This window comes from Pipistrellus hanaki (genome assembly GCF_964339955.1).
Source record: "Pipistrellus hanaki genome assembly, chromosome: 1".
Classification (NCBI taxonomy): Eukaryota; Metazoa; Chordata; class Mammalia; order Chiroptera; family Vespertilionidae; genus Pipistrellus; species Pipistrellus hanaki.
The window spans coordinates 29,629,035-29,652,326 of record NC_140503.1 but is presented as its reverse complement, the minus strand read 5'-3'; the positions used below and the strand labels follow the sequence as shown (position 1 = coordinate 29,652,326).

The 23,292-nt window shown below is 41.6% G+C and overlaps 1 protein-coding gene across 2 annotated transcripts in view; it reads right to left on the bottom strand.

Moving 5' to 3' along the window:
- Nucleotides 1-23,292, bottom strand: part of PPP2R5E (protein phosphatase 2 regulatory subunit B'epsilon) — a 139,230-nt gene that overhangs the window by 8,777 nt on the left and 107,161 nt on the right. For both annotated transcript variants that reach the window (XM_084866826.1, XM_084866827.1), the window contains exons 6-12: nucleotides 12,225-12,355; nucleotides 12,031-12,090; nucleotides 10,948-11,056; nucleotides 9,200-9,253; nucleotides 9,052-9,102; nucleotides 5,807-5,926; nucleotides 1,480-1,607 (exon numbers count right to left, since the gene is read on the bottom strand). In XM_084866826.1, coding sequence (XP_084722952.1) covers nucleotides 1,480-1,607; nucleotides 5,807-5,926; nucleotides 9,052-9,102; nucleotides 9,200-9,253; nucleotides 10,948-11,056; nucleotides 12,031-12,090; nucleotides 12,225-12,355 — 653 coding nt within the window. The remainder of the gene's footprint in view (nucleotides 1-1,479; nucleotides 1,608-5,806; nucleotides 5,927-9,051; nucleotides 9,103-9,199; nucleotides 9,254-10,947; nucleotides 11,057-12,030; nucleotides 12,091-12,224; nucleotides 12,356-23,292) is intronic.

The following is a 23,292-nucleotide window of genomic DNA, read 5'->3' as shown; positions in this document are numbered from 1 at the left end:
CTGCGATGAGCGGTGGGACACTATGCAGCTAAACAGCCAAAACGGTACTCCATACTCAGCAAGGAAGAATACGCTCCTGGGCAACACGAAGACCATCCCATGATGGGCCCGACAGCTTCAGACCAGATCTAAATATCTAGCACTGCCCTTTGCCAAACTATACAACAGTGCTCCCCTTCTGCACTGTGCTCCAATGCCTCTGAAAAGGGCACTGGGAAAAGTCAGGCCAGGTGTTAAGTAAACCATGGGTTTGATGTTTCCAAAATGCTTATAAGAAGCTGTGTGCTTCTTCCCTGTGCCATTAGTGAAAGGAAAACATACTCTCCCTCCTGCTGACAGGAATGACCTCCCCAGATGCTCCGGGCAGCGATGGAGAAGGGCCAGAAACAGTGTACTGTGTGGTTAAACACTCTTGCTAAAGCCACTCTCTAGATTCTCCAGAGACTATCTGCATAAGGAGACTTCATTGTCTATCAGTTCATTTTTACCCGTTTTGTTAATAAAATTTTGTGAATTTGAAAAAATGAAAACTGTATTATTTTACAGTTGTGCGCAAAACTTTTAAAGCCAAACTAATTACTAATATTCTGAATTCTACCTGATGGTTTTTAATGCCACATTAACTTTTCTTTGTATTCCCAGAGAAATATGTAAAGCCATTCAAGTACAGAACTTTCACAGGCCTAGATATTAAAGTTCTCTTTGAAGACTGTAAACTTTTCTTCCCTACAGAACATATATAATGACTGAATTGCGTGTGGGTTTTTTAATGGCTATTGCTAAAGTGCCAATCAATTCAGACCACATCACTTTACAACTCTTTAGTGTTTCCTGAGCATCCACGTGGTGAAGGCTCATGGGGGCCCCACTCCCCTTTCTAACCTGTCTTCCAGCAACCTCCCCAAGACGCCTGTGCTTCAACCCTCCCCAACTCCCAGGTCTCAGAACTCGAAAGATGCTTTCTACATTTTTGTTCCTTTTTATGTGGCAGATGGACCCACACTCTGAAAGGGCTTCCCCATCCCATCCACCTGCCAGATTCCTTTAAGATTCAATTGGCGCCTCACCACTGCACCGATGTCCTCAAGCCCCTCCTCTCGCCCCAGAGCATCCCACATCTATTCCATTCACAGACAGGCTATGTTAACAGAACACACTTCTAACACTGCTTCATAAAGTATTTGTTTACTTGTGGGTCTTGCCAACCAGTCAGTGAATTTGTTAAAGGTAGGGACTCTATCTTTTCACATCTCTCTCTTTAGCAACAAGCACAGCATCTGGCACACAGCAAGCTCTCAAGACATTTTATCAAGCAAAAGAGAGGGAGAGAGGGAGGGAGGGAGGGGGGAGGGAGGACCAAGGGAAGAGAGCAAGAGAGGGAAGGATGGGCAAAGAAAGGCAAGGAAGAAAGGGAGGGAGGGAGGGAGGGAGGGAGGGAGGGAGGGAGGGAGGGAGGGAGGGAGGGAATAGAAAACCTACGGATTCCAATGTTCTTTTGAAATCCTATACAGACTGGAAAACATGATGGGAAGGATGACATTAGAGTTTTCTTCTATCAAACTCATGATGTATTCATTATTCCAATAATAGAGCGCCCTTTCTGCCACCTTTGAGAAAAGAAAAAGAAAATGTTAAAAGAGAAAAAGACAAAGATAAAATTATAAATCTCCAAACTAAAGTATTTTAAGACTATTTTTATATCATTCAGCCAAATGTAAAATTAAATATTAATCATGCTCTACATTTTTGTGGGGTTAAATAAAGTCTTTCAGAAATCTCCAAAGTAGTTCATCAATTTGGAGAAGAAAAAGAAGTTTCCCTACCTATTTCTATTCTCCTTTCATACTGTTCACTTCATCTGATTCCACATTTTTTCTGCATAGCTCCCAAGCTCCGGACACCTCTCTTCCCTATGCACATAATTTCCTCCCCCTCTTTAACCCCCGTCCAGACTCACCTCTTTCACCCACACGGCATGTGGCTGACAGTCAGTAGCTGCAGAGAAAACCACCTGCCCTTCCCTGCAGAGCAGTCCCCTCTGCTAAGCACCTCCTGTGGCAGGTACTGTGCCTGCACTGCAGGGGAATGTGCCATCGGACCCACCACCTGCGGAGTAGCTACTGTTGTACCCATTGTACAAAGGAGGACACTGAGGTTCAGAGAGACTGGTAACCTAGCCAAAGTCACATGACTAGCAAATGGTAAAAGCTAAAACTCCAGTATAGTGCCAAACTCCATTTCTGTCACCCTCGCTTTGGACTAAATAAGCCAAGAGAAAGTCGCTCCATTTCTGGACTCGGGGGTACTAGATGTATATATGACTGCCTGCTATCTCAGATCCCTTTTTTCTGACTACCACACTATCAACTGACTAAGAATTCAACAGAACACCTCCAAAAACAAACTAAAAAAAATCTAAAAAGTCATCTATAATAAGAATCAATATAAGCCCAATTCTAAAAAAAAAAAAAAAAATCTAAAATCCCTATAAAGGGTAGTTATATGAGAAAAGAGGGGCTTCTTTCATTCCATCAGATTAAGAATTTGTTTTCATTTAAAAATTAAATTTTAACTTAATTTTAATTTTATATGCATATATGCCTACCCCATGGACACAGACAGTAGTGCGGTGATGCCCTAGGAGGGTAGCAGTGGGGTGGAGGGGTCAATGGGGGGAAATGGGAACATCTGTAATACTTTCAACCATAAAGATAAATTAAATGAAAAATATAAAATAAATGTAATTTTAATTTTATTTAATAAAATGGTACAAGATGCATCAAAGGCACTGTGCAAAGCGTTTCACATACATATTATTTAATCCTCACCACCAACACTGATTAGGTGCCATTATTTCTATTTTGCAAGTCAGAAAACTGATGCTCAAGGTCACATGGCTGGCAAGGGACAGACTCAAAAGTCTCTGCTCTTAAACTCTTTTCTCCGTCATCCCAGACGCCAGTGGGGAAAGGAGGGATCGACCTACGAGCCTATCCAAGAAAACTGTGATACATGTCCATCAGAGAGAGAAATAAAGTGCTGGGGGAAGGCAGACAGAGCCACCCTGATGACGTTGGGGGGAGAAGAGCGGCAGGATGATGACACGGGAGGTGGCACCTAAGCTGGGCTTTGGAGGATGAAAGAAGGAAAGGCCATTCCAGGCCGAAGGGAATCCCGGGAGGGAGGCAGAGGCACCCACATGGACAGAGTGTCTAACACCACGAAGCACACGATGTGTCTGAGGCACTGGATAAATGTTTGTTGGATGAGGCAATGGACACAAGTGAATAAAGAAGAACCTCTTTACTTCTTTTGTTTTCAGTTCTTTTGTTCTATCGAATCATTTAAAATTCTTTTTTCTTTCTGCTTTGGATCGAACTGTGTCATTTCCCCACTCCCTGCAATTCCTAGGTTGAAGCCCTACCCGCAGTGTGAGTGTATTTGGAGATAGAAGGTAATTAAGGTGAGGTGAGGTCACGAGGGTAAGGCCCTAACTGAACAGGCTTGGTGGCCTTCTAAGAAGAGAGATACCGCCTCTCTTTCCACATGCACTCACCATGGAGAGGCCATGTGAGGACAAGGGACAAGGTGGCCACCTGCAAGACAGAAAGCAAGACTCACAAAAGCAGGTCACACTGGCACTCTAGTCCCAGACTGTCCCGCCTACAGAACTGAGAAATGGACTTCTGTTGTTTAGGCTACGCAGTCTGGTATGGAACCTGCTACAGTCTAAATATTTGTGTCACCTCAAAACTCATGTGTTGAGATCCTAACCCTGAAAGATGATGGTACTAGTTGGTGGGGTCTTTGGAAAGTACTTAAATCATAAGAGTGGAGCCTTCATGAATGGGGGATCAATGCCTTTCAAAGCAGCCCCTCTGCCATGTGAGCACACAAGAAGCCCGTGACCCAGGAAAGAGCCCTTACCTAACCATGCCGGCACCCTGATGTCCGACTTCCAGCCCCCATAACTGTGAGTGATCATTTCTGTTGTTCATAAGCCACCCAGTCTGTGGAATTTTGTTAGCCAGCCCCAGCTGACTGAGACACTTCATCTTCTTTCTGAGCTTCTGAGAATCACTAAGCCTTCCTGGAGACACGTATTTTAAAAGACTCCTGCTCCTTGCCCTGGCCTGTGTGGTGTGGCTCAATTGGTTGAGTATTGTCCTGTGCACCAGGAAGTTGCCAGTTCCATTCCTGGTCAAGGGCAGACACCAGGGGATTATAGGTTTGATCCCCAGTGGGAGCTTGTAGGAGGCACCTGATCTATGTTGCACTGTCATATTGATATTTCACTTTCTCTCTCCCTCTCCCTTCTTCTCTAAAAAGCAATGTCTTAAAAAAAAAAAAAAAAAAAAAAATTTAAAAGGTTCCTGCCTAGCCAGTGTGGCTTAGTGGTTGAACATAACCTATGAACTAGAAGGTCATAGTTTGATTCCGGTCAGGGCACATGCCCAGGTTGTGGGCTCAATCCCTAGTAGAGGGTGTGCAGAAGACACCAATCAATGACTCTGCCTCATCATTAATGTTTCTATCTTCCTTCCTCTCTGAAATCAATAAAAGTATTTTTTAAAAGGTTCCTGCTCCTTGCCCTAATTATACCAAACATCCTCATGAAAACAGTAAATAAGGTAAACAATCCAGATGTTTGAGCTCCACAGCCATGTGTAATATGCAAAACATCTACACAATAGCCTGAATTTTTCTTATCTAGACGTATATTACCGAATGTAATGGTTCATATAATGGTAAGTGTGTGTGGGGAGTACAATCACAAGATTGTCACAAGATCACTCACTGACTTGTGATGTCTTTAGACAACAGCAGTGTCTCTAACTGTGCAGGATAATGGCAGAGCAGGGGAAGTCCCTCAAGTCCACTGTTAACAGTGTGCTTCTGTGCTGCCAACTATAAGCTAAACAATCTCTTCAAATCAGCAGGCAATATATCGAGTCAATTCTCTACTCTGTAATTCGGACCTCTGGTGAGATACAGAAGGATGAAACCTAATGTATATTCACCCCAGATCACTCTCTTCCCTCCTGCGTGGGTTCCTCATCACTGCAACAAGGGCCCCAATGAGAAAAGGACTGCCCAGGTTCACCTGCACTGTATTCTCCCCAAGTGGCCACAAGGAGGCAGAGTTGTGCCACAGGAAGGTTCAGAAAAGAAGCTATATCTATTGATTTTACTCCCTATTAACTTGGAACCTTAAGCAAATCATTCTGAATCTCATTTTTATTTTTTTCATCTAGAAAATGGGGGTTGGGGGAGCCTCATAAGATAATTTGAAGTTTAGAAATGATGTATGCAAAGTAGCTAGGACAGAGTAAAATATTAGTGTTCTTTTTCTCTTAAGCTCTATTTAGCATTCTCTCTTATACTCTATAGCAAGCACGTCAAACTAAAAGGCTAACACAGGACAAATAAATGAGGCAAATGGCTGTGGGCCAAGAGTATGCCATGCTTGCTCTATAGGAAGCCTACCAGTCCACCTCTTATTCAGCTACTTTACTTGAGACAAATCATTCTACCACTTTGAGCTTTAGCGTTCACGTCTGTAAAAATCACAATGCCCTTCTTGCAGGTTGGTCATACTGAGCAGAAAGCATCATCACAGTGACTGGCATGCAGTGCTCAAGATAAAGGTGCTTATTGTTAAAATTATTGTTATCATGTGAGAAAATAGCAAATAAGTAACAACAGGTAGCTGGTGTCCATTATATTTTTTTCAATACAAATAAAAATTTACCAAAATAATACATGCTGCAGAGGCTGCTCTGGCTCATGCCCTCCTGGTACTAACCTGAAAATGGGGGCTAGATACACACTTGGCAATTTGTTTAAACAAAGGTTCTTGAATTTTAACAAATTGTGAAGGTTCAATCACATCCAATATTTCTTCCAGCTCCCCAAGAAACATAACCTGTAAGAAACACACAAAGCACAAAATGTCAGACATTTCATTTTAAAAATCCATAAAAACAGTGAAGATTAAAGAGAGTTAGTAATGTTTTAAGAAAAATTTATACATAAAACCAAACACATATGAACACAGGTATTATGCTGAGAGATGTTCATTTCACAAAGAATTCACCAGAAGGTACTTGCTGAGAGCAAGTCTCCTGGACATTGAAAACAAAAGTCTATTTAATTTGGAAAAAATATGTGTTACATCTATTACACAGAACAACTGCTCTTAGACAATGCGGTAGGGATCCTGCAACACAGGACTGTCCTGTGCGGCTCTCTCTCTACTGCTATCAACCCAACTATCTCCTCCCTCAACCACATGTTTTAAACAACGGGGGCGTGGCGTCCTGAATACATACACAAAAGCCCACAATGGCACATGCAGGCATTTCCCAAATATGTCCAGGCTGATCTGTGGTAGGTGTTCCTCTACGACAGAGATGGGGAACCTTTTTTCTGCCAACAGCCATTTGGATATTTATAATATCATTCTCAGGCCATACAAAATCAACTCAAAAAATAAGCCTGCTTTATTTGGTCAAACATTTAATTAACTCATACCTAATGCCTTGTCAGGGCCAGACCAAATTATTCCACAGGCCTTATATGGCCCATGGACCAATCCTCGCCTACCCCTAAGATATGCTATTGGAATAGAACACATAGGATCGGAAAGATACAAATGAACAGGTTTACCCCAAGCATGGAGCCTTTAAAGCTTTTCTACCCAATCTCCACACTTACACACATGCGCATGCACACAACTGTTCACTACTGAGCACAATGAATCTCATGACCTCAGTATCATGTGTCTCAAGAAACTGCTTTTAGATCACAAAATGGAGCCAAGTATATTCAGTTGTTTTAAGTATAATGGAAAACCGACAGAGAAACAAAAACCAGTTACCTATCTAGGCAACTACACTAATAAAAGAGAAAAATGCAAACTGACCATACCTTTGCGATGCCCACCAGCCAATCAAGAGTGAGTATGCAAATTAACCCAACAAAGATGGTGGGTTAACTTTCATACCCAGGCGCTGAGTGGCCGGGAAGTGGGACGCTTGTGTCATCACCATATGACGCAAGCGTTCCCCACCACCCTCGCCATTCCGGGCCTCTGGGCAGTGTGGGAAGGCGGAAAGGTAGCTCCAGCCAGAGCAAAGGTGGTGCTGGCAGCCAGGAGAAGGCCCATTCTTGCATGAATCTTAGTTCATTGGGCCTCTAGTAAAAAAATAATTACCTTAGAAAAATTAAGTATGCAATTAAAATATGAAAAATAGTGATGCCTTCTTCATATCTTAAGATACAGCTGAGTAGCCTAAACCAGTTTGGCTCAGTGGATAGAGCGACGGCTTGCGGACTGAAAGGTCCCAGGTTCGATTCCGGTCAAGGGCATGTACCTTGGTTGTGGGCACATCCCCAGTAGGGGGCGTGCAAGAGGCAGCTGATCGATGATTCTCTCTCATCGATGTTTCTAACTCTCTATCCCTCTCTCTTCCTCTCTGTAAAAAATCAATAAAATATATAAAAAAAAAGATACAGCTGGGTAGCAATGCATACATACTTTTAATTTTACCTAACAAGTATTAAGAAATTAGATGATTTTCTGAAGCTGTACAGGGTTTTGGAGAATTAAAACTGATTTGAAAAGGAGGGTATTTCTGTTAAAAGCAAAATTTGTAGACTCTTGACATTTGTCAAGATACAAATTCTGACCTAGCCGATTTGGCTCAGTGGGTAGAATGTCAGCATACTGAAGGGTCCTATTTTCCATTCTGGTCAGGGACATATGCTCAGATTGCAGGTTCGATCCCCAGTAGGGGGTGGGCAGGAGACAGCCAATCAATGATTCTCTCTTATCACTGATGTTTCTCTCTCTCCTTCTCCCTTCCTCTCTAAAATCAATCAATCAATAAATAAATAAATAAATTTCCCCAAAATTTTTCCAAAGTGTAAAACTAATAGCTGACCTTTTCTGGGCCATTTTCACATGATTTCTAACCTTTCAGGAGAGTGGATGCACCCAGCTAGGATCACTTCCAAGTTAAGAGACACTCCCCCACAACAACCTTGCATGGCACATGCTCAGTTAGGTCTTGGCAAAAGTACAAATCATGCCCAACTGGCGTGGTTCAGTGGTTGAGCATCGACCTATAAACCAAGAGGTCATGTTTCCATTCCCAGTCAGGGCACCTGCCCTGGTGTGGCTCAATCCCCAGTAAGGAGCATGCAGGGGGCAGCTAATCAATGATTCTTTCTAATCATCGATGTTTCTATCTCTCTCTTACTCTCCATTCCTCTCTGAAATATATATATATATATATTATTTTTTTTAAAGTACAGCTCAATTGGCATGGCTTAGTGGTTGAGTGTCAACCTATGAACCAAAAGGTCATGATTCAATTCCCAATGGGGGACATGCAGAAGGAAGGCGATCAATGATTCACTCTCATTTTTGATGTTCCTCTCTCCCCTTCTTCTCTGACATCAAATTATATATATGTTGTTGTTTTTAAAGAATATATATATATATATATATATATATATAGTAAATCATTGTAGGTCAAAGGAGTCCAGGCCACTTGTAAACAGCTAAACTACAGCTCTGTAACATTTTATGAATGTACATAGTAAGATCCCATCCACACTATGTTTTAAAGTGGGTATTTGGGCAGTCTGCTCTAGCATCTATCCACAATGACAGCAAAACCTCCACAATACGAAGGTGGCCACTAGGAAGGTGACAGAGAGAGGCCCAGACAGTTGGACACATGACTGGGACCTGGCTCGGGCTTCCATGGGGCTAAGCAGCACTGTGATAAAAGTCCATGGTTCACAAATCAGGAAGGCAGGTTCTGGCCTAACCACCTATAGTTAGGGTACTCAGCCAGGCTCCTTAACTTCTCAAGGCATCAATTTCATAACCAGTAAAATGAGAACACTGGCAGTCCTGCCTTACAGAGCTACAATGAGGATTAAGTGAAAGAATTCATTTTATACATGCTTATTAGCTTGGTGCCTGGCATTCAGCCAATTATTTAGTAAGCTATTAACACACTGACATTAAGCACTTACCTCTTTCTGACTACATGTTTTGGGCCAAAATTTCATTAACCCCCTAATAACCTAAAATGGAAAGGAGAAAAACAAATGACACTTAATTTTTCATATACACTCCATGAAAAGTGGTCTATAATTCAAAATTATGGAAAAAAGTACTTACTGGTTCTGTGAGTGAAGGATCTTTCTCCAGAAACTGTACTATGCAATATGCCAGCTGGAGAAATAAAAATGAAGGACAAAGTTAGAAATTCTATATAGTAAGGTTTCAAAAGACGTATTATTAAAACTTCCTAAAAAGTTCCCAGATTCTGGTTTTAGTTACTTCACATCCAATTCATTTTAAAAATAAAAATATATGTAAAAAGCTACTTTTCAAATCAAAGAATGGCACTAATAAGGCTTCAGGGGAATTTTTTTTTTTTAAAAGAATACCAGGATAGCCCCGGCTGGTGTGGCTCAGTTGGTTAGAACATTGCCCAGTGCACAATAAGGTTGTGAGTTTGATTCCAGTCAAGGTATATAACTAAGTTGCAGGGATGAAGCAAGCGATTGATGTATCTCTCTCACAATGATGTTTCTTTCTCTCTCTCTCTCTCTCTCTCTCTCTCTCTCTCTCTCTCTCTCTCTCTCTCTCTTCCTCCCTCACTTCCTTCCTCCCTAGGATCAATATTTTTTTAAGCCTAACATTAACAAAAGGAAAAGAATATTGAGACATGACGTAGCCAGCTAATGAAAAGCAGAAGTGAAACATCACATTCAGAATATTCTGAAAGTATCTCATCTACATATAGTTTGAACTACATCTCATGGGCTTTCTTTGTGTCTGTGCTAACCTCGATAGCACTGCGTTTTACTGTGGTTCCAGAAGAGTGTTCTATGAGGAGTAGGCTTTCCTAAAAACCTTGCTGGTTGCCTGACTGGCACATGCAAACTAAAGCAGTTTCAGGAAGACACAGAAGGTTCTCCCTGCCAGTTGGGACCTGGAAAAATATGAGTTTTACAACTCAACTAGTAGGCAAGAATTCTTCTAGATGATCACGCAATGTAACAGCCTGTTTCAAAAACTAGAGGCAAGATTTGTTAAAGGGCTGGTAAGGATTCTTGGACAAGAAACCCACTCTTGGAAAACAACTTTTTGAGGGTATTCTAAATTAGAAGCATATGGACTAATTTTCCTCGAAACACATAACTTCACATTTAAAGAGGAACACTGCTCAGAAAAATGTGTTACATTTTTATGCAAACTCAAAACATTCCCACTGGGGGGATTGGGGAGCCAGTGGTTTGAAATACTAAAACTAAAACGCCACTAGATCATTTCTCTCCCCACTAGTGACATGCTTACCATGCAAGACAGTGTTAGCATGGGAATTAGAGTGGGAATAATAGGACAGGGAACACTTTTTAAAGTAATGAAGGCTAAAAATAAAATAGATGTGAAAATATTGATTTGCTTACTGTGCATTTATTTGTGTGTAGAAAGTTAGAAAGATATGGTGAATGACTAGAAGAGGGAGCAAAAGGCAACTTAATAGACTATTATAAAATAAGACTGAGACAAAATATTCAAAAACATTCAAAAATGATTACACATGTCTAAAAATCTAAATCTGAAAAGCCCACATACATATATTACTATGCACATGTTCAATATATAATTTTGTGAACTGGCAAGTCATCTAAATTCTCTGAAAAATGAGATGACTACATAAATACTCCTTTCATTTGAAAAATATTCCCGAGTCTCCTATGCACTGAACACACACACACACACTTTTATTTTGGGGGGGGAGTATTTTAAACTTTAAAAAGTCTTTGTTACAACAAAATAAGCACATATCAGTATCAAAGAAACACTGGGTTTGCAAACTTTACTTTGCTTCCAAAAGTAGTTGTACAAAATTCTACCTGGGCATGGAAGAGTGATAAGCTCCTGACGGTGTGTAAAGGGATCAACACTTTCACCAGAAACTGTTTGTGTTCTGCCTTAAGAGGTAAAGCAAAGCCATTGATAATGCTAGGAAGAAGGAAAGAGATGTGAATTAGCAATGCTACCACAACAAGCTAAACTAAGACAAATTGTTCTTGTGAGATTGGGTTAAATCTTAATCAGTTTATGACTGGTCCAGAGCAACCCAAACCCATCCCAGAGGCAGTCAAGATTTCTTAGTTACTTCAAGGAAATTTAAGCAAAGGAAACTGGCTTCTCCTCTCTCAGCACAGGCTCCTGTGCTCTGAAACCTGGTTGGACGGTCCCCAAATCTTTTGTATCAACAACTCTTTATTCTTCCTCCCTCTTTTCCTTCCCTAAATAATTGCCTGCCTTGCTCACTTATGACCCTTTCCATTTCTAGATAACATTCTTTCCTGTCCCTGATATGTCTGCTCAGACCAAGAATACCCTAGAGCCCAGTCTAGAAAGTTAGAGAAAACCACATGGCTCCACCTTGTTTTTCTCCTCATATTAGGAGGAGAGACTAAGTAATCACATTGTCCAGTTACATTAGTCTCCCTTGAGTGTAGAAAGCTACACAACAGCTGTCTCTTTCCAATTCGTTCCACTGCACCAGGAAACAGCTGCTCAAGGACTACACCTGGGTCCACGGGTTCCTGGAACATGGCATTCTTCCCGATTTATTATAAACTTGCTTTCAAAAAATCTGGCAAAGGGCAGGTTGTCTAGAAACTAACAAGAATAAGATGTTTTGTGGTATCTGGTCTGACTGCAATCAGATGTACTGTCTGTGTAATGGGAAATAAACTGCTAGCTCTTTCAGTCATCCTAGCAGAATTGGCAATGCCTAAATGTGGAACAAGGGGAACAGGAAACCGAGTTTTGGAGAGTCAGTTGGGAAGCACGCTAAAGCACAAATGAGAGTATCAGATGTACACAGAGCAGTAGATCTAGGTCAGCATTTCCCTGCACCACCTGAACCTAATTCACAGAACGATACTCACCAGAGATTAGCAATTGGATAAAAATGTACTTACCTTCCTAATATTTCCAGCAGTTCAGCTACACCATTGAAGTGTTCTGTTTCATAAACAAACCTTTAAGAAAGAGAAAGAGTGAGAGGGAGAGAGAGAAATAAAGTCAGTACACTACATTCAAATATTTGAGGTTTACTTAATACTTCTATAAAACCACCACTTTGCTTCTTCTTCTCCCCCCTCCCTCCACTTACCTTAGAAAAATATTGTTAATCTGTTTTCGGATAAATGCTCTAAGACCAAGAAACTTGCCATAAATTCTGTGTAAGACTGTTTTTAAGTAGTCCCGTTCCCGGGGGTCTTCACTGTCAAATAGCTCCAAAAGCTGTTGTAAAAGAAAGAGGGTGCTGTCAAAAGCGGTTTCAGGAAAGAATTTAGGAATTCTGCCACTCATTATTTAAAATCCTTTCCTTCCTTCCTCAAAAATTTATTGAGTACCTATTATGTGCCAGGCACAGTGCTAGCCTTTCAGAATACAGTGATAAGTCAGTCAGACAAAGGGCTTATATTCTAGTGAAGAGATACACAATAACAATAAACATAACAATAATACTATGTAACACATGTACAGTACTTAGTATGATCATCAGGCAATTTTCTAAGCAACCTACTTACATTACTGCCTCTGAGGTAGTTTTATCCCCATTTTACAGATGAGGAAATTTGGGCAGAGTGATGTTAAGTAAAGTTGCCCACAGTCTCAAAGCTAATAAGTGGTAGGGCTAGGATTTGAACTCAAGCAGCCAAGGCCTTAGAGTCCATTATCTCAACAACTCCACTACTGTGACATCAGGTACCTCCTGAGCTTATGTTCCAGAGATACAGTTAAGATAAGCCTTCAGCTCTACCAGAGTATACAAGTAAATGAAGCAACCTAAACCGAAGCAACATCAACAAGTCCCTAATGATACAGGTAATGTTTCTTTCAAGATCTTGTTATATGGGTAAACAAATAAATATAATTGTAAATATTCATTGAGGTGAACATTCACATTTCTGTATGTATGTTATATATGAATAACATTTTGAATTTCTCAATCATTTGTAAAGTCAGTAACATATGTCAACACAAAAACATGTACATGAATGTTCACAGCACCATTATCCATAATAGCCAAAAAGTAGGAAGAATCCAAATGGCAATCATCTGATGCATGGATAAGCAAAATGTGCTATAACAAAATATTATTTGGCCATAAAAAGGAATGAAGTACGTTACTACACAAATAAATCTTTGAAACATCATACAAAGTGAAAGAAGCCAGTCACAAAAAGTCTTATATTGTATGAAATTAACAACTAGTATGAAATGTATAAATATCCCCCTTATATGAAATACACCGAATAAGCAAATTAATAGTTAAAAAGCAAAATTAGGAGGGGCTAATGAGTATAGTGTACCTTTGGAGGATGATAAATTACATAGTAGTGATGGTTACACAACGCTGTGACTATACTAAAAACAATGAATTGTAAAATTAAAAGGGTGAATTTTATTGAACTTTATATCTCAATAAAACTGCTATTTTTTTTCCTAAATCACAGTTGGCAGGTTTCTCTGGCTGAAGAACAAATTTAGATTGTTTTAAATTTTAAGGAGTTCTTCATACATTCATTATCATAGCAAAAGAGCAGAACTCATAGGTCTAATGTTGACTTTACAGCAAAACATTGCAAGAACATACAGACAGCATATACATGAATGCAAACTACGTTTATTATAAAAAGTCTATCAATATACAAAAGCATGATTTCAGGTGATTAAGACATGAGGCTAAGATTAACATCAGAATATTACTATACTCAGTGAGTACTATTCAATCAAATAAATTACCTACTTTTTGTTTGGTGCTTTTTTTTTTTTTTTTTTTACTAAAAGATGGAGTTCTAGACCAAAAAAACCTGGCCCTTCAATTAATGGCAGGAAGCACCAACTAAAGGACAGTCTCCAAAAGTGGGCAATGAGACAGATGCAATTTTTGGCTACACAATGTCATTCATCCATTCATTCATTCATTCAAAAACTGAGTATTTTGAATAAATATGTATGCAGACACATTCTGCTTTCAGAAGGCCTGCTCTAAAGAAGGATGGTGGTAAATAAACTGCAAGATAGGCATTCAGGATGCTATATAAATACATAGCAGACATATCTAATCTATTTGGGAGAAGTGGAGTGATCAGGGAAGACTTTTAGAGGAAGTAACATCCAGGCTAATCTATGAAGAAATTAGGAGCTAGATAGTGGAAGTTTTCATGGCAGATTCAATACTACATACCTTCACCGGAAGCCTATCTAAAAAGAAGATGATGTTAAAATACCTGCCCACCTGACCATTAAGTCAATCAATCAATGATAGCGATTGCCCTCACTGCTGGACACACACACACACACACACACACACACACACACACAAACTTGGAGCCCACAGGAAAAGCAATAAGCAGGTCAACCATACAGTTCCACAGAAAACAATATAAAAAAAGCCCCCATGGTTCAATATCTCTTATCTACTACATGCACAAAATGACATAATATCTGTAATCTACCTATCCTATTCCTTGTTAATAAAATTATTAACCTTTTGAGATCTATTTTTTCCTTTGGTTTCTATGTTTCAGTGTTGTAAAAGGGCTTAATGAGTAATTCCCAACCAACATAAAAGGTTGAAGAGGGGTAAACTGTTAGCAAAACTTGAATCAACTATGCTCATGTATTGTTAATCTTAAGAGTTTAATGAAAACATAATTAAGCAAAAATTATTAAACTAATGTTTTCATTAGGCCTTAAAGAAAATGCATTATTACCAGGCGTCTAACTTAAATCATGTGCAAAGCCCACAAGCATTATATACACTGAGCAGCCAGATTATTATGATCTCTGAACGCATAATAATCTGGCCACTCAGTGTATATCCTATATAATAAAAGGCTAGTATGCAAACTGTCCCCTCGACCAGGAATTCAACCAGCAGGCAGGCCGGCCAACCACCCATATCCCCTCCCCCTGGCCAGGCTGGCTGGACCCCACCCATGCACGAATTCATGCCCCAGGACTCTAATATATATACACTGAGTGGCCAGATTATTATGCATTCAGAGATAATAATCTGGACACTCAGTGTACATCATCTATATAATAAAAGCCTAAGTGAACATTATGCTGGGACGACCGGAATGACCAGTCACTATGATGTGGCACTGACCACCAGGGGCAGATGCTCAACACAGGAGCACTCCCACAGGGAGAGTGCTGCTCAGCCAGAAGCTGAGCCCATGGCTGGCAAGCACAGCGGGGTTGGCAGGAGCCTCTCCCACCTCCGAGGCAGCACTAAGGAGCAGTGAGCATGTGGGCGGTAAGGAACGAGGGGTCCTAGATTGCAAGAGGGATGTCGTCTACTGGTTTAGGCCCGCTCCCCACAAGAGGGTAAAGGCCAGGACCACCTCTTCCCCACCCCCTGCATGAATTTTGTGCACCGGGCCTCTAGTGTTCTATAAGAAAGAAAGATATATTGCAGTATATAAATTACTTTCTTGCTATTCCACAAAACACACTCTTGATGATTTTATTATGTACGAGACAAAGGAAATACTATAATAGTGCACAGGCCAAGAAAGGGGAGTAGAATAAGCTGATTTCCCAAACAAAATAATATGTGTGTGCTTTGTTACATAAAAACTACAAAAATTCCCCCCACAAAAAAAGCAATAAAATAAAATCCAGCATTTGTATGTCTGGGGGAACTGTACCCTCTACAATAAAACAGGCAACTGGTTGTCAAAAAAGAAGCTGGAGAGTTTCCAAGGTGGTTACAGAGCAAAGACAGACCTGTCAGGGTGCGGAAGCTAACAAACAGGAATGAACTGGGAAGTGGTTTAACCAAAGAACCTCCTTTGAAGCTCATAATAAACCGACAGTGAAATGAGAAGGGCAAATGAAAAAGGCAGTAAGGGTCTCTTCCAGTTAGACATGGGGACTGAACCTCTATCTTCTTGAACTCTCCCTGACATGAGAGTTAAGAAATAAAAACTGAAGGAACTACCGGACACAAAGGTCTGAAGAGCAGATTAGACAAGTTTGTACATTTTTCAAAGATGGAAAGTGGATAGCAAGGAGTAACTATCTTGGGTTTCCTCTTTCTCCACTCTGCTAAGTGTTTTTCCATTCTGCCAGCAGGGAGGGAAGCCGACAAGAAGCCAATTCACACCAAAGAACCCTTACCAGGCTTTAGAACTGAGGGCATGAGATATATCTGATGGCAAGGGTGTAAGAAACTGAAAACAGGATGGCTGAAAGTTTGCAGGAGTAACAAGACCTCCCAGACCTCTGCCCCACACAGTGCACTGAAGATTTACAATTGAAGTCTGGAGACAATAAATAAATGAGCAAGTCTCTAGTGCTGGGGACACTGTACACAGCTAAGTGAGGCCTTCATTGAAAATAACGGGGTTAAATGAAACTCTGCATGCTGAAAAGTGAGATCTTTGCTAGCCCCCTTCCCTAAATTCTAGATGAGGCAGATTAGATCCATTTTTAGAGAAACTGACAACCTTGAGAGGAAACACCTATGCGTGTACTAATGAAATGGCAAGGTCTCTACCCAATATGCCACATGTCCCTCACACACCGGTCCTAAGAGGTTTTCTGATTACTAACATCTATCTACACTAGGGGTGTCGAACTCAATCAGAGAAGGGGCCAAAATCTAAAATCCAGCCTAAATCGCGGGCCGAATGGTTTACTGAACAGTCATAAACTGACAATGTCATAAACTGACAGCGGAGTGCAGTGATGACAGCGCGGTGCGGGCCACATTGCAAGGCCTGGCGGGCTGGATTTGGCCCGCGGGCCTTGTGTTTGACACATGTGATCTACACTAATAAAAGGGTAATATGCTAATTAAATCGGGTCAACCGGTCATCTTCCGGATGTTTGACTTCCTTTTGGACAAAGCCATGTTGGTGGGACTGAGGCAAATGCAATTAGGGGCGATCAGGCCGGAGGAAACAGCAGCTGGGGGCAAGATCAGGCCAGCAGCGGAGGACAGTTGAGGGTGAGATCAGGCTGGCAGTGAAGGACAGTTGGGGGCAAGATTAGGCCTGCAAGACAGAGGCAGTTAGGACCGATCAGGCTGGCAGGGGATAGCAGTTAGGGGAGAGATCAAGCCAGCAGGGAAGGGCAGTTGGGGGTGATCGAGCAGGCAGGCAGGTGAGCGGTTAGGAGCCAGTGGTCCCAAAGGAATCAGGCCAAAATCGGCAGTCGGACATTCCCCAAGGGGTCCTCGATTAAAGAGGGTGCAGGCTGGGCAGAGGGAAACCCCTCCCCCATGAATGAATTTCATGCACCGAGCCACTAGTGTGTGTGTGTGTGTGTGTGTGTGTGTGTGTGTGTGTGTGTGTCTGTCTGTCCTATGTAATAAAAGAATAATATGCAAATTGACCATACCTCCACTACTCCCACAAGCCATGCCCACCATTCAATCAGGAGATGGTATGCAAATTAAACCAACCAAGATGGCTGCGGCCATGGAGTGAGCAGGAGGCTTGGGTTTCCCTGGCAATGGAGGAAGCCAAGCTTTCTGCACACTCTGATGGCCCTAGACTCCACTGGAGGCTACAAAGTTTCAATTATAGAAGATAAATAAATCTCAACAAAAATGGCTGTGGCCACTTAGCAAACAGGAGGCTTGGGTTTCCCTTGCAATGGAGGAAGCCAAGTTCCTGGCTGGCCCAGGCCTTTGCTGAAGGCTACAAAGTTTCAATTATAGAAGATAAATAAATCCCAACAAAAATGGCAGCAGCCACAGAGCTGGAGAGAGCAGGAGGCTTGGGTTGCCCTCGGCAATGGAGGAAGCCAAGCTCCCGCAGCCCTGACCTGCCCTGGCCTCCACTACAAAGTTTCAATTATAGAAAATAAATACATCCCAGATACCAGGGCCTCCACTTGGGTGGCCGGCACATGACTGGTCTGCAAACCACAGCAGGCCCCTACCCAGGCCTCCCCACACCCACCCTGATACGGGACACCCTTCAGGGCAAACCAGCCGGCCACCATCTGTGCATCAGGCCTCTATCCTATCTAATAAGAGTAATATGCAAATTGACTATCATTCCAACACACAAGATGGCTGCCCCCATGTGGACACAAGATGGCTACCACAAGATGGCTGGCAAGGGAGGGCAGTCATGGGTGATCAGATCAGCAGGAGAGGGCAACTGAGAGGGACCAAACCTGCAAGGGAGGGCAGTTGGGGGCATTCAAGCCTACAGGGAAAAGCAGTTGCGGGGAGGGACCAGGCCTGCAGGGAAGGAAAGTTGGGGGGGGACCAGGCCTGCAGGGAAAGGTAGTTGGGGGAGACCCAGGGAGAGCAGTTTGGGGGAACCAGGCCTGCAGAGGAGGGTAGTTAGGGGTGACCAGACCTGCAGGGAAGGGCAGTTAGGGACAAACAGGCTGGCAGGGGAGCAGTTAGGCATCAATCAGGCTGGCAGGCAGAAGTGATTAGGGACAATCAGGAAGGCAGGCAGGCATGCAGTTGGGAGATAGCAATCCTGGATTGTGAGAGGGATCAAGCCTAAAAGGGCAGTCGGACATCCCTCGAGTGGTCCCAGATTGGAGAGGGTACAGGCTAGGCCGAGGGACACACACCCCTGTGCACAAATTTTGTGCACCAGGCCTCTAGGGTGTGTGTGTGTGTGTGTGTGTGTGTGTGTGTGTGTATAAAAGCCTAATATGCTAAGTGTCTGACCAATTGGTAGACCATATGGTCAACCACTCAACCAGTCACTATGACATGCACTGACCACCATGGGGCAGATGCTCTGGCTGGTAGGTTAGCTTGATGCTGGGGTCCAGCTGATGGGGACTGGGCTAGATGGACTGGACATGCCCTGGAGTCCTCCCACGGTCACTCCCTGGCCAGTTGGCTCAGTCCCAATCGGGACTGGGTGAGATGGCCCTGATTAGCTCGATCCCCAGCCAGGCCCAGGGACACCACCCATGCACTAATTCATGCTCTGGGCCTCTAATATAACTATAAATATGAAACATAAAAGACAGAGACCAAAACGCTCGCAAAGAACTGAGGAAATAGTTACAAGGAATAGAAAAAAAACGGCAAAATCAGGATAGGTTCTATCTATAACAGACTCAGAAGTAAACAAGTGCATCCAATCTCTGAAATAACAACAAGATACTATTTCAGATAAATATTCAGGAAATAAGTAAGAGCTTTTGGAAACTCAAAATGTTAAGGGGGGTGGGGGAGGACAGAAGGACTGGAACATTAAAATTAGTCTATCTACGATGAAAACATAACAAGAAGACAAATATAGGGTGTCACCAAAAACATATATATACACTTTAACAGCTGATAACTCACTTAATTTTCATTCCTTTTCAGATTTAACTGATTTAAAATAATGGGTGATACCAAACTAAGCTTTGAACAAAGAAAAATTTATCTTAAAGTGCCACTAGACTCTTTTTTTTATGAGGATACATAAAAGATAAAGTTTATGGTACAAAACTGGCAACAATTGACAAGCTGAGGGCACACAATACTGAATGAAATAATTCTTGATGTTTGTGATTCCATTGCTTCACATTATCAGCGGTGCCTGGACCAGAAGGGTCATCAGTTTAAAAACGGGCATTGACCAAAGAAATTAATTCATTCCTGCACATTCTTTTAAATTTTGAAAATGAAATATATGTGTGTGTGTGTGTGTGTGTGTGTGTATGTATATGTGTGTGTGTATATATATATATATTTCATTTTCAAAATGTGTGTGTATACACACACACACACACACACACACACACACACACACTGACTTTAGCCTAACCAGTTTGGCTCAGTGGAATACCAAAAGGGCACAGGGACAAAAAAAGAAAAAATGAAAAGAAGGAAATTATCTGAGGAAGAATTCAACCCAAATTTTCAGGGGGAAACAAAGGGTATGAGCTTCAATATATAGTCATTTATATCCTCTGTACAATAAGTGAACAAAGACCCACATCAAAGCACCACATTGAAATTTTCTGGACACTGAGAACAAAGAGTAGATCTCAAATGCTTACAGAGAAAATAAGACACAATGAAGGATGAGGAGTTTGTCTGGCACAGGCCTTATCAATACCAACACTGGAAAATAGAAGACAATAAACCAATTCCTTAAAACTTCTGAGGGAGGCTGAATTCCAACCTATAAATCTATATATAGACAAAATGCCAATCAAGTATGTGGGTAGAATAAAGACATTTTCAGAGAAATAGTTCTCAAAAATTGTTATAATACTGTAATCCTATCTAATAAAAGAACAATATGCAAATTGACCATCACTCCAACACACAAGATGGCTGCCCCCATGTGGACACAAGATGGCCAGCAGGGGAGGGCAGTTGGGAGGGACCAGATCTGCAAGGGAGGGCAGTTGGGGGCAATCAAGCCTGCAAGGGAGGGCAGTTAGGGGTGACCAGGCCTGCAGGGGAAGGCAGTTAGGGGTGACCAAACCTGTAGGGGAGGGCAGTTAGGGCAATCAGGATGGCAGGGGAGCAGTTAGGCATTAATCAGGCTGGCATGGTAGTGGTTATGGGGTGATCAGGCTGGCAGGCAGAAGCGGTTAGGGGCAATCAGGAAGGCAGGCAGGTGAGCAGTTGGGAGCCAGCTGGATTGTGAGAGGGCTGTCTGGCTGCCCATTTAGAATTGGGCACAGTCAGATATCCCTCAAGGGGTCCCAGATTGGAGAGGGTGCAGGCTGGGCTGAGGGACAACCCCCTCCTTCCCCCCCATGCACAAATTTCATGCACCGGGCCTCTAATTTATAATAAGGAATATATATTTGGTCTTCTTCCATTATTCCTGACACATAGCTCCTAAAACCCTTGGAATTTCCTAAGTGAAGGATTACAAGTCCAATTCCTGGGCACATACCTTGGTCGCAGGTTCAAACATTGCCCCAGCCTGGAGGTGTGTGTCTCACATCAATGTTCCTCTCTCTCTTTCTTTCTCTCTTTCTCTCTTTCTCTTCTCTCCTCTCTCTCTCTCTCTCTCCCTCCCTCCCCCTCTCTCTCCCTCCCTCCCTCCCTCCCTCCCTCCCTCCCTCCCTCCCTCCCTCTCTCCTTCTCTGAAATAAACATTCCTTTTTTTTTTTTAATGTTGCACATTATGTCCTAGCCGGTTTGGCTCAGTGGATAAAGCATTCGATTCCAATCAAGGGCACATGCCCAGGTTGCAAGCTCAATGCCCAGTAGGAGGCGTGCAGGAGGCAGCTAATCAATGATTCTCATCATTGATGTTTCTCTCTCTCCCTCTCCCTTCCTCTCTGAAATTAATAAAAATATATTTTTAAATATATTTTATTGATTTTTTTTACAGAGAGGAAGAGAAAGGGATAGAGAGAAACATCAATGAGAGAGAACCATCAATCAGCTGCCTCTTGCACACCCTCTAATGGGGATGTGCCAATAACCAAGGTACATGCCCTTGACTGGAATCAAGCCTGGGACCTTTCAGTCTGCAGGCTAACACTGAGCCAAACTGGTTTCGGCAATAAAAATATATTTTTTTAAATGTTGCACATTATAAGCTTCTCTAAGGAACTTGAGTATAGAAACTTGAAAGGTGTAAATCATACAAATCATAAGCTTTTATTTCCTCTCCTTTCCCTTCTTCCCTCCCCCCTCCCCTCCTCCTTCTTCTTTTTTAATTAATCCTTACCCGAGGATATTTTTCCATTGATTTTTAGGGAGAGTGGAAGAGAGAAGGAAAGACAGAGAGAAACATCGATGTGATTGATTGCCTCTGAGGTATGTGCCCTTGACCAGAATCAAACCGGGGACCCTTTGGTCCATAGGCCAATGTTCTATCTGCTGAGCAAAACCATCTAGGGCTATTCTCTTCTTAATTTTAGGCATTCTTCTCACAAACTGGAAGTCCACTTTTTCCTCTTTCAAGCACTCATTTTATCTGATTCAAGAAAATCAGTGACTTATATCTTTAAGACAACCAATCTGGTCAGCTTTCCAAGTCACAGCTGTTATGCTACAGAACGATTCACTTCATGGATTCAGGATACATAACTAGCTATAGAACCTGCAGGTCCTAATGCAAAATGAAAATGCAGTGATTCTTGTTCAAAAATTATTAGAAATTTCGAGCCAGCAACAGCAAAGTATTAAACCAAGTGCAAGGCCCTTCCAAGCCCGGTGCCACTGCACAGTTGCACACCCATGGAGCTGGCTCTGGATGCAGGACTCAGAGCAGTGAAGCCTTTTTTTAAAGTACTTGAGTTACAGCTGGACAGGATGGGATGAGGTGATTTATTGTTAATTGGTAATGGCTATATGATAAAATTCTCTAACATTTTATAGTTTTTGCTAAACACTCAGAAATGTAAACATTTTAACATATTCAAGAACTTGTTCAGAAAATAGTTCTTTGTATTGGACTTTGTATTGAAATTTAAGGCCTCGTGGAATTTATTTCAGTTTAGAACTTAAATTTTTTAATGAGCTGTCATGTCCAATTTGTCTTGAGATTTTAAAAACATAACTAAAGGTCACTTTTAAGGACAGGCTGAATGATTTGCATAATTTGCATAATAAATAAGGCACCTTTCTGCTAACATAACTGCAAATGTGATACACAAATTACTAAATAGCATTCTGCAGCAGTACATATGTTTATGGGGATACTTGAATAGTATGTCTCTTAGCAACCACCAACTGCTTTCCAGATTTGCAAAGTGGTTGAAAGCAGTCTTTAGAAATATGCTGCTAAACTCTTGCCACAAAAATCCATCCAATAAAATAACTCAAGGTTTTGGCAATTCATTTTAATGTAATGGGGCGATAATAAAGAAACCATTTTCCAAACCATCCTAACACAGATGAAAATTACCTTTATTGGGAAGAGAGAAAGTTGTTCCATAAGCCCAGGCAAGCCTACACAGTACAGTGATAAAAGGCAGTTACCAAGTTAGCTACGTAAGTCTAAAATCAACATTACTGTATATAAGTGCACTGTGTAATCAATTGACTATCTCTGATAAATCTGACAGCTTTCCTATGTAAAGACTTAAGATTAAGTACATAAGAAATGGTAAAGGTTGAGTAAATCTAGAATAAAAATTGCAATGAAATTTAAGCAAGCCAGTCATTCTTAAATTAAAAAAGAAACAGCAAACTGTTCAAAGGTACAGGTCACAGTCCATTTTTTCTGTGACCCATACAAAAATCTGGATTTTCAGCTTATCTTGAA